General features: G+C 35.2%; 1 protein-coding gene across 1 annotated transcript; it reads left to right on the top strand.

The window, feature by feature from the left end:
* Window positions 1-1,283: 1,283 nt before the first annotated feature.
* LOC122292353 (hexokinase-3-like) lies at window positions 1,284-9,949 on the top strand. The gene is made up of 9 exons (XM_043100661.1): window positions 1,284-1,908; window positions 3,261-3,411; window positions 3,511-3,693; window positions 4,037-4,111; window positions 6,992-7,147; window positions 7,248-7,346; window positions 7,425-7,552; window positions 9,187-9,268; window positions 9,385-9,949. The coding sequence occupies exons 1-9, from the start codon at window positions 1,634-1,636 to the stop codon at window positions 9,763-9,765; spliced, it is 1,530 nt and encodes a 509-aa protein (XP_042956595.1). The 5' UTR covers window positions 1,284-1,633; the 3' UTR covers window positions 9,766-9,949.
* Window positions 9,950-11,872: the final 1,923 nt, after the last annotated feature.

The following is an 11,872-nucleotide window of genomic DNA, read 5'->3' as shown; positions in this document are numbered from 1 at the left end:
AATATAATAATTGAGTGAATATTGTGATTGCACCACGTGTCTTAAACACTATCACATATTTCACATGTTGACTTTGCATGCATGAATATTATAATAAGCATGTAATATCGTCACCATATTACATGTTATGTCGACTTAGCACAAATATAATCACATTTTTTTCTGTCAATTTTTGTTATTTTGACAATTATTTAGTGCTCCATTCATTACAAGAAAACTATTTATTTGTGGTTAGTTATTTCTTGTAAAAATATCTATTTTTTACTAAAATGAATTTATTTTCATTGTAAATAATCATTCTTATCATAAATAAATCGTCACAAATGCTCTTTTTTCGTAATGATTTGACCTTTTAATCCAAAATAAACTTTTAGTCTTTCCTTGTTTAATTGAATATTGAAGATGAGTTGAAATATGTCCAACAATTTAATTATTTCATTGCGTAAAAATTACACAATATAATAATAATTATTCCTGATGAGATTAATTTCTCAATTAACTTCAAATAATATCGACGCATATGCAAATTTTGAGAAATTTCGCGACAATACTAGATAGACATGACATGTGTGAATGCAATATTAGAGTTATAGTTTTAGATTACTTCAATTAAGAGAGCATGGGGCCCATTTTGGCAATTGGAAAACTGTTATAAAAAATTTATGTGCAGTCATTTTTATATAATTTTTATATATTTTATTAATGTGATTAGTTGAGTCACTTTTTTTATTATAAAATAATTGTTTTAACTTATCACATCATTAGATTACGTCATGAGATTGTAGGTAGCAAAACTAAAATAAAAAAAGAAAAAAACATAAAATTCACACTTTTATTTTATTTTATTATTACTTATTATATTTTACTAAAAGAGTTCTTTTATTCGTCATTCTCATAAATCAAATATCATATTTATTTTTATTTTTTTAATTTTAATTTTATTCGTTTTAAATTAATTAAATTATTTTATTCATCATCTATATATTATAAATTAAAAAGAGAAAAATAAAAAATTATATATAATATACAGAATGAAGATGATGAATGGAATTTTTCTTACCCAAAAACGTAATTTATGACAAATACAGTGGCAATGTAAAGCGAAAGCACCACGCCATGACAAAATAAAGCCGAAAGAGAGAATTTAAAGAAAGAAGCACAAGTCAAAATATTGATTAACGGTAAAAAAATCCCCAGATATAGTCCAACCAATTCGGCAACTGTGAAATTGTGGGAGGCAAATCCGTCATTTGGCTCCGCTATAAGTACCCCCCTCACTTCGCTTTCCAACGTTACAACTTTACTGCAAAGCCCCGTTTCTCGCTCTCACTCGCTCGCCGTTCTTCGACCAAATCATCTACACCGCTTCACCGACGAGTCTCGCCGGCGAAAGACGCCGGAGGAACAGTACTTTGTATTCCTGGCGAGCTGTTACGGTTTTCTTAGATATAGAGACCGAACAAAGCGGTCTTTTAGACTGTTTGACGGTTTGGGAAAGACAGGTCTGTGGACTAAAAGGGCGTGCGGTGTGTGTGAGTGCGCGCATGTCGAGACGACGTGGTTTTGGGGAGAGTCATACGAGGGAGGCCAAACGGCGCCGTATTTGGATGGTGTGAGTGATCGGAGGCGATAGATGGGTAGGGTAGTGGTGGTGGGCGTGGCGCTGGCGGCGGCGGCGGCGGCGTGCGCGTTTGCATCGGTGGTGGTGGGGAGAAGAGTGAGGAGTAGGAGGAAGTGGAGGAGAGTGTTGGGGGTGCTGGCGGAGCTGGAGGAAGGGTGCGCTACTCCGGTGGGGAGGCTGAAGCAGGTGGTGGACGCCATGGCCGTGGAGATGCATGCTGGGCTGGCCTCCGAAGGGGGCTCCAAACTCAAAATGTTGCTCACCTTCGTCGATCGTCTCCCCAATGGGTAATCACACATACATATATTGTCTTTTTCTTCGTTTCTCTTGGATGGATTTTTGGTTATCTTTGTTGGTTTTTTGTTCTTTTGGTTAATCGATTATTGCTGTTGTTTGGTTGTGAGTTAGTTTCGTTTTGGATTGGATGGTCTTTTTCTACTCTACACTTGACAATTAAGCCGGTCTTTTTTCCCTGGAATTTGATATATTGTGCTTTACTGCTTTCATGGTTTCATAGCCTCGGTTGAACTGTTTTTATTTTTATTTTTTCATTTACTCGGCTTTTTATTTCTTTATTCATTGCCTTCTACTTTAAATGTGTCAAAATTCCATCTCTGTTTGATTCCTGAACAATATTGTTGTTTCTCGAATGAGTATCTCTTTATTCATTTACTCGGCTTTTTTTGTAACAATATTGTTGTTTCTCGAATGAGTATCTCTACTTTTGTGACATTATGCGTTCTTTTCTTTCCCTCCCAAGTCATTTTCACTGGCGTTCTATTGTCATTTCCTACTGTTCATTGAGCTTTTGTGCTAATTTCGTTGCGAGTTTGTAAAATTACTTCTTTTTTCTTAAGTTTATTTTGTTGGCTGCCCGTGCATTCTCGATCTAAGTGTGCCATTTTATTTTTTATTTTTTTAAGAAGTGTAGTCTTTTCCTGCCCTTTTCCTTATTGAGGAATTTGTTTTATTTTTATTTTTATTTGATAGGTTATTCTTCTAGGAGATACTGATACATGGCTTTTAAGGATTGGGATGTTTTGAAGTTGTTCACTTTTCCATTTTAGATATCTAGTGTATATAATTTTGTCTGTTGGTTTGACGTTCGAAATTGTGATTAATTAATCTACTTTATTTGGGAATATTTTGTTTTGAAAAATTTATTAATTTTGTTTACAGAATCTTGGAGATTCTTCTTGTCTGACTTCCCTGCATAAATGCTCAAAATTGTGATATGATTGTTCTAGAAATACTGTGTTAGATTCCAAAGTTGGACTCCTTTTATTCTCTCCTAATCCATTTTACCCATTTAGATTGGTCATTCCTTTTTGAGTCATGACTAAATGATTCTGCTATAGTCTTTTCATTTGATAAAATTCTGCAAATTGGGGCTTTAACACGCCTTGAGTTCTCAGGTGTTTCTCAGTGTCATTTTGCTTCATTTAAGAGGTAATTTTGCTTCAGTATTTATGCTTCAATTACTAACACATGCAATTGTTGCTTTCATGTCTGCATTCATTATGTCTGTCATGATGGATGCAATGAACATATGGTTCCCGTCTATGAGCGGGCTGTGACTATAAAAATGTTGCATTTATTAACATTGTAAAATTGATCACTGCATTGGCTTTTTCATCAGGAGTGAGAAAGGAACTTATTATGCACTAGATCTTGGGGGTACTAATTTTAGGGTCTTGCGGGTTCAGCTAGGAGGTCAAAGGTCCTCGATCATGGAACAACACGTGGAAAAGCAACCCATTCCCCAACATTTGATGACCAGCACAAGCGAGGTTACCGATTTGTTGCTCAAATAGCATATCAATATTAACAAGACTTTGAAATATTATGATGTGCTGATTTTATGGGTATTATGCTTTTGTTGCCTGCAGAATCTCTTTGATTTTATTGCTTCATCGTTAAAGGAGTTTGTCGAAAAAGAGGGAGATGGCTCCCAAATGCTACTAACCAGAAGACGGGAACTTGGATTTACATTCTCTTTTCCAGTGAAGCAAACTTCTTTTTCATCAGGCATTTTGATTAAATGGACTAAAGCATTTTACATTGAAGACATGGTTAGTTGGATTATATTCTTGTAACTTTTACATTATCGAAAGCTCAACAATCATAGAGCTGATACCATCTAGTCAGTCGCCTTTCACAAAATGTAACAGCTTTTTTGCTGATGCAGAAATTGGGATGGTATCAGCTCTACTAGTTTCAAATCAAGCTAAAATTTGATTGATAATAAGCTAGACTCTGCTTGCCAAATTAAAGCAATGTTCGTAATCGTTCTTTCAATATCAAATCATGACATAATTTAATGTAAGAATTATACTGGATTCCTCATTATAATTTGTTTCAATGATTTATCAAAAATAATTTGTTTTAATGTCATTTTCTTGATCATGTTGTCAGGTTGGAAGAGAGGTTAAGGAATACTTAGAACAAGCAATGAGTAGAAAAGGCCTAAACATGGGGGTAGCAGTACTGGTGAGCTCTCCTTAATAAGTTTTTTTTTTTTTTTTGAAGTAATCATGAATTTTATTCAATAGGCATAGACCAAGTACACATGATGTATCCAAAAGAGACACCTAACTAAGATTTACAGCCGATGCAAGAAACTCATGGACACTTAGTCCTTAAAAATCTATCGCAACTACCCAAAGGAACAAAGTGTTGAAGAAGAAAACTTTAAGCTCATCCATTGCCTTCTCTCGATGCTCAAAACTTGTGTCATTCCTCTCTCTCCAAATGCACAATAAACATTTGAGAGATTTCTCTTATTGCTGCAATTTGTGGATTTCCATATAAGCCCCTTCAATTTGCTAGGAGGTCGACTAATCTTTCTAGGCATAACTCATGCTAACCCCACTCTAGTAAAGAAATCATCACATAGGATCCTGGCTGGCTACCTCACAATGAAATAGCAAATGATCCACAGTTTCCCCACTCATTTTTCACCTACAGCACCACTCCGTCACAATGATCCGGCGTTTCCTTAGATTGTCTGTAGTGAGAATCTTCCCTAATGACACTGTCCAGACAAAAAAGCCGCTTTCCAGGGCACCTTAGACTTCCAAATGTTCGGAGTAGTATCTTGGATGGCGAAAACCTGATAATATGGTTGAACTGTGAACTTCCTTGTTCTGAGGGGCTCCAAAGGATATTGTTTTGCATCTCCCACTGTCATTCTTGAAGATTACAGTATGTTGAAAATCTTTGTGAAGGAACCCACTTCCCAGTCTTTTGCCGCGCAAGAAAATTGACATTTCATTGCAAGGTACCACTGGAGACTTCCATAAGATCAGCTATTGAGGCATCCTTTGCATGCACAATCTTACTACTGGAAAAGTTTCTTTAAGGGCCTCTCTCTGCACCATGGATCGTGCCAAAATTTATGTGGGAGCCATCCCCCACGTTTAGTTGAGAGTGCCTGTAGAAAATGTCCCAATTATATGCTTCCACAGCCCGCCAGTCCATGTACTCATATCATCTCCAACACACACACACCACCCCCCCCCCCCCCCCCACAAAAAAAAAACAAAAAAAAGCCCTTTGAATCTATTACAGCCTTTCATAGAGACTCCCTTTCTTATTTTAATGGTGTTTAACTGTGCTCGTGGATCACAGTGTTTACTAATATATGAGATCACTGGGAAAAAATTGAAATTGTTGGATATGACGCTGTGTCTTTGTGTAATATTTTGCACGGGATAACCTTGATGGAGATCCTGATTATGCTGTTTTTTTTTGTTCTTATTTTTAATATGGTTATTGTATAGAAAATATAATTTTTGATTGGCACTGAGTGTCTGGAACCAAGTCCTGACTTATCCCAGGGGTGAATCTATAAAAGATACTGTATTAGCTATTGATCATAGTTTTATAAATTTTCAGGTAGAATAGAGTAGTTTCTTGCTTAACCTTGTATGAAGATTTGAGTTATCTTAACAGCTTCTATAGACTTTAATGGGCTAAAATGTCCTAATTTTCTTATATCTTTTTCTCCTTTTGGATAGGTGTCTGTCTTGTATATATTCTGTGTAATTGGGTTGTACTTTCTAATAAAGGTTTCTTACTTATAAAAAATAAATATTTCCTTTTAAAAAAAGACATGATTTTTTTAGTTCTAAAACTGCTTTGTCTATGCATGTTGGCTTAGAGTAGCTCTGTTCTCCTAGTTATTGTTTTCCTCTTCCCTAATTGGGTGCTTTTCTATCACACCCTGTGCATTTGAGTCATGCTCTTTTGCGCTATTAATGGAAGTTGACTTATAAAAAATAAAAAAGGAAATGAGTTTGAGGTTTCCTTGTGGTTCATGCTGATCTGCTTGACCATAGATGTATGAAATTATGTCAGGCGGTGGATATTTCATCTTGAACTTATATTTTTCAGCCTCTGACTGTGACATTCTTTGCATGATACGTTGTGACAGTGTTCTAGCTATGGCTTAATTAGTGTCATTACCATTGTGATTATTATGGTATCAAAGAGCTCTTGTATATGTCCCATGTACTTGGGCTATGCCTACTATCATCAATAAAATTCTTATTTGCTGATAAAAAAAAATAAAAAAATAAAAAATTATGGTATCAAAGATATGTATATTTATAAGGTGATGAGCATTTGTGCTTTGGCTCATTTAAGGTGTTTTGGAACGTAGTTGCAAAATACTTTATTTTGTTTTTAGTCTTTGAATTTATATGTTTTAAGAAACTCTTCCTTTCAGTTTTTCTTGTATACTTCATGTTTACTTGGGCTATGCCTTTTGCATTTCTTAATAAATCTGTAGATTACTTGTAAAAAGAAAGAAATCTCCTATTTTCAACACATGCTCAAACTAGGTGGGCTTGAGCCCATCTTAGTAGTTGTATATGTATATCATCTATTTAACACACAAAAAAAAATCATCTATTTAACATTTTTAAACGTTATTTATATGGTAGATTGATAATTTCATCTAAACTTCTTGACTATCAGATTTCAAAGTTTGCAATTGATCCTCAAATGGTTCTAGAAAATTCTAGTTTAAGCATTTTAAAATCTTAACCATTAATTCCAACAAAATAGTTCAATTTTTTTACTGTCGCATCATTAATTATGTGTAATCTTTTGTTTTAAAAATATTTTAAGACCTCAACTGTATACATGTAATATGATGAAGAAATATAATTGCTTGAAACCCACCTTACTACTTGTGTGTATACCATCTGTTTAGGCATTTCTAAATCATGAAATTGACATGCATGCGTAATTAAGCTTTTTTTAATTTACAGCCACAATTGCTTTCGCTTTGTAAGTAACTATGTTACTTTTGTGACTATATTATTTTGGCTTTGTAAACACTAATTTATTAATGCTTTTAAGCAGGTTAATGACACTGTGGGAACATTAGCACTTGGACATTATCATGATGCAGACACTGTTGCTGCAGTGATAATTGGTACAGGTACAAATGCTTGTTACTGGGAGCGGACAGATGCCATCATCAAGTGTCAAGGGCTTCTTACAACTACTGGAGGCATGGTATCCTTTCTTTTGTTTCTATGCCGACATCATCAGATTCTTTATCTGATGATACTTTTAATAATTCTTGTTTATGTTGAGGCATCGTTCTTTTGATCAGGTCATCAACATGGAATGGGGAAATTTCTGGTCATCGCATTTACCAAGAACTTCATATGACATGGAATTAGATGCTGATAGCCCTAATCCAAATGATCAGGTAAGGTTCAGTTGCTCATCCTTTCTTCTGTTACTTTGCCATTTGGGGATGAACTAAATTTAAAATAATTTGATGCAGGGTTTCGAAAAAATGATATCAGGAATGTATCTTGGTGAAATTGTGAGGAGAGTGCTTTTAAGGATGTCTCAAGAATCAGATATATTTGGAGCTCTTCCCTCCAAGTTATCAATGCCCTTTATTTTGAGGTTCTCTCTCTCTCTCTCTCTCTCTCTCTCTCTCTCTCTCGCACGCGCGCATATGCACTTGCACATGCAGACACTAGGTATGCCCACAATTTTGAAGATCATGAGAATCCAGTTATTACCAGATCTAATCCACATATATGCTTGACTAATTGTATGAGTGGTCATTGGTCCACACCAATTCCAGCTTTTCTTCTCTTTGGATTTTCTGAATTCCTGTTCTAATTCCCCTTATTTTGGGCCTTTTCCGATGTATACTCCTGGAGTTTTTGGGTATCTTTCCCCTTACATATTTAATACAATTTACCAATGTTACATATTGAAAACCATGATCCTTGCTATGTTTTGCTTTGTTTTAATCCTGTTGACTATTGACTCCTAATGCAAACATCTAAGTTTGGCTTCCTCAAAGATAAGATATAGAATAGATTAAACATAGAGCTCTATACTGGAATACTGAAAAAAATCATGGATGATAGAAAATAGTGTGAACCCACCAGAGCTATTCTGTATTGTTGTTGAGCTTCACATGTGTTTCTTTTGTCTGCATATGGAGGTGAAACTTTTACTGTTTGCTAACAATTCTATTCCGAATGGCTTGATGTTATTAAAAGAGTTATTTTATTTTCAAACAAGTGTGTAGAGCGCACCATCCACATCATGTAAATGATAAGATTTGATTTGTAAGATCAAATTTTAAATTTTCTCTTCCAAATCAAATTATGCCATATAAGCACTTTACTAGGTGTTATCCACAACAACTTATAAATATAATTTTTCTAATTAAAATACGAGCAGCTCAATAAACAATTAATTTTCAAATGAAGATATATTGAAATGTACCATTCATTTGGAAGTTGTGAGAATCAGAAGGAATGTTTGAAGAAATCTTTGTTGGTGCTTTTCAATATGAAGAAAAACCGGTTGAATTGTATATGACCTTTGTTGATCTCTCTCGGCTTTGACACATGACATTACCCTAACACCCTTACAACCGATCAATTATTCAACAAATTTCCATTCCCTTATGACAGACTAATTGTTTTTCATGTTACCATTCCAAAATATTAGCCATCCTTAAGTCACTTGCATTATATATGTACACATATATATTCGCCATTTTCTCTGATTTTAAGCTAGTTCTTCTTAGGATGTGAGATATTTGAAGTCCCAAGTGGTGCATGAGCAGGCAGGCAGGAACAGCAATCATTTTATTTGGTTTTTGGTTTTTTTTCGTCTCTATATCTCTCATTATATTCTTTCAAGTTAGTTCAGGTAAAAAATACACTTGATGTTGGAAGAAAACAGAATGCCTATAACTTACTGATCAAAATCAATGCTTCTTGTGTTTAGTCTGTTATCTTTCTGAGATTAGTTTTTTGTTACCATGTTTTAGCCAGTTAAGATTGTGAGATTTATTTCCTCTGTTAAAACTTATAAAAAGAAAAGGTACCATTTATCATAGATATGAACTCACAGCATGCACAGCCTGATGCACAGACAATTTATTAGCTGAAAAAATGGACCTTTTCTTTTTTTTAACCTTTCTCATCGTAAATGCTTGAATACTATAATGCTGTAATAATTTTAATGCCTTATGAATGCTACTGATTTTCAAGGTCTCTCTCTAATTTCAGAACTCCTATGATTGCTGCCATGCATGAAGATGACTCCCCTGAGTTGACAGAAGTAGCAAGAATCTTGAAAGATGCTCTGGAGGTAGGTAGATGCGAGTATTCCATTCAGGGTTCCTTTTTCCTTTCAAGAATGATCTACCCAAATGGATCACATTGTCCTTCGATGATTTTTTTACACAGTTGTCTGTGTCATTTCAGATTTCCGATGTTCCTTTAAAGGTGAGAAAGCTCGTTGTAAAGCTATGCGATGTGGTCACCTGCAGAGCTGCTAGATTGGCAGCTGCTGGTATTGTGGGTATCTTGAAAAAGATTGGCCGGGATGGAAGTGGTGGGATCACGGGTGGAAGGACTAGAAGTGATGTTAAAATAAGAAGATCGGTGGTTGCTATTGAAGGGGGTTTGTATACAAGCTACACAATGTTTAGGGAATACCTGCATGAAGCCTTGTCTGAAATATTGGGGGAAGACATTGCTCGACATGTCATTCTTAAGGTCACCGATGATGGATCAGGCATCGGAGCAGCCCTCCTGGCTGCCTCATATTCATCCAACAGTGTGGATAGCGTACAGTTGCTATAAATATATATTCATATATATACATATAGCCCCTGTAAATGTAGATCATTTTCCATATCATTTTGTATAAAAGGAAGGATGTCCATATTTTTCCCCTGAAAATTTCCATCAATTTTATAGTTTGATGTCAGCAATGTGAAAATGTTGTTCTTTATTAAAGTTTCCCTCAAGTCTTGATTTTCAGTAATAGCGTCTTTTTAGCCTAGGCTAATTCCTAACACTATTGGGCTTTTTTCCTGCTGCTAACAGATTTTTAGATCAACATTTCTTTTACCAAGTTTAGAAATTATTGTACTGTATGATTGTAATTACTTTTAACACCTCAATGGCATGCACACATCAGTCATCAGTGGAGTGGTTTTCACCCCCATCAAGCCCCTGCTCCCGCCCTACGAGCGGTGGACTGCTCACCTACCTCCCTCCCTCCCTCCCTCCCTCTCTCACGTTGCCCACCACCATTTTCAGTCCCCACTCTAAGTAAGGGAATAGATATCTAATTAGCCATAATTTTTGTGATTTCCATCGATCTCTACTAGCTAGCTGTTACTAAGTTCTTGTCTATTCACTTATTTAGGGTTTCTAAGTGTTTTTCAGAAAATAATTTTCTTCATATGGTTTCAAAAAATCGTTGTCTATGAAAATATCTTGGAGTTGCATTATAAAGGTTAACAGCCCATTATCTCGAAATAATTAGCTTTCCTACATTAGTTGAACAGTGGATATATTCACTCCATATATTGGATATATGTCCGTATCACAATTATTTATAAGGCATTAGGTTTGTTAATTAATTAAGAGTTTGCTTTGGCTTGAATTCTGTTGTGAATTTGACCGTGAGCTTTGTTTCTTATTTCTGAATCTTTCTTTCGGAGGTTAATATGTGATTACTTTATTGCAGTAGTCTTATTTGGAAGCTTTATATTAATTGAGAATGTTATATTCATAGTGATAAGTTGTTGAGTTGTAGGGGCTGAGAGTGATAGAATGCCTTTTTTACATGTAAAATGAAGAAAACATTATATGTTCTTGTTAATATTTGTGGGCTTAATGTTTGTAGTATTTTAATTTCTTATCTATTTGCTTGGAGAAATTATATGCTAATTGAGTTATAATATTGACAGATATTGAGTGTAGGTTCTCCAAAGTCGAGTTGCAATGACTTCCGAGTTATTGGATAATGAGTATGATGAAGTATGAGTTGATGACGGACCAGATAAGGATGAACCATTGAAGAACCTAAGGTTGGAATGTCATTTTCATCTGAAGAAGAAATTTAGTCTTACTATATGAAGTTTGCTAAGCATAAGGGGTTTGGGGTGCATAGAAGGAATTTTAAACAAGGAGGTGATGAGAAGATTAAATGGTTTACATTAGTATGTGGACAAGGCACAACAAATAGTGGGAAGGATAGGGTGTAAGCCTAGCATTAATGTTATTTTAAATGATGAAGGCGGATTTACCTTGGCTAGTGTAATATTGGAACACACATGTCTGTATTCCAAGAAAAGCAAGACATTTAAGATGTTTTAAAAAGGTAGATGCTCATATGGCTAAGAAATTTGAAATAAATGATGAGACATGAATATGTATGATAAAGAATTTTCAATCTCTAGTTGTTTGTGCCACTGGGGAGGAGTGTAGAAGCTATATTGACAAAGTATTACAACTTTGTCTCAGGGTTGGATGTGCTAAAAGCCTAAAACTCTTCGTAACTACTTTTGAAAAATGCATAGAAAAATCTATATTTTTACTATGAGATGGACGTAAACAATGACTTGAGGTTAAGGAATGTGTTTGGGAGGCGATAGGGTGTTTGGTGACTAGAGGAAGAGAGGGAGGGGAACGGATTAGGTTAGGTCTTCTTTCTCCGTTTGTGTTTTGCTTTTGACATGTCATGCCACGTTGATTGGTAACTTTGAGCTATAACTGAGTGAGTAGACTAGCATCTTGTGCTAAAAAATGCATATTATTTACTTGCCTTATAGTTATGAGACGGATGAATTATCTAAAAGATGGGTGAGTGGTAAGATTTGAGTGCCCTACCACCTTTGAATTAAGCGAAACGCTTTGCAACAGTCGGGCTAATAAACGTCCAAGAGCAGCCCTCAAT

Source organism: Carya illinoinensis, chromosome 13 (genome assembly GCF_018687715.1).
Source record: "Carya illinoinensis cultivar Pawnee chromosome 13, C.illinoinensisPawnee_v1, whole genome shotgun sequence".
Lineage (NCBI taxonomy): Eukaryota > Viridiplantae > Streptophyta > Magnoliopsida > Fagales > Juglandaceae > Carya > Carya illinoinensis.
Note: the sequence above shows the minus strand (reverse complement) of the source record. Positions and strands in the feature narration are given on the sequence as shown.

Bases quoted from the DNA above. Each gene is read 5' to 3' on its own strand.
- LOC122292353 (XM_043100661.1), top strand. From the start codon at position 1,634: ATGGGTAGGGTAGTGGTGGTGGGCGTGGCGCTGGCGGCGGCGGCGGCG. The intron at 3,694-4,036 runs GTTAGTTGGATT...TCATGTTGTCAG, and splicing joins CATTTTACATTGAAGACATG to GTTGGAAGAGAGGTTAAGGA. The intron at 7,148-7,247 runs GTATCCTTTCTT...TCTTTTGATCAG, and splicing joins TTACAACTACTGGAGGCATG to GTCATCAACATGGAATGGGG.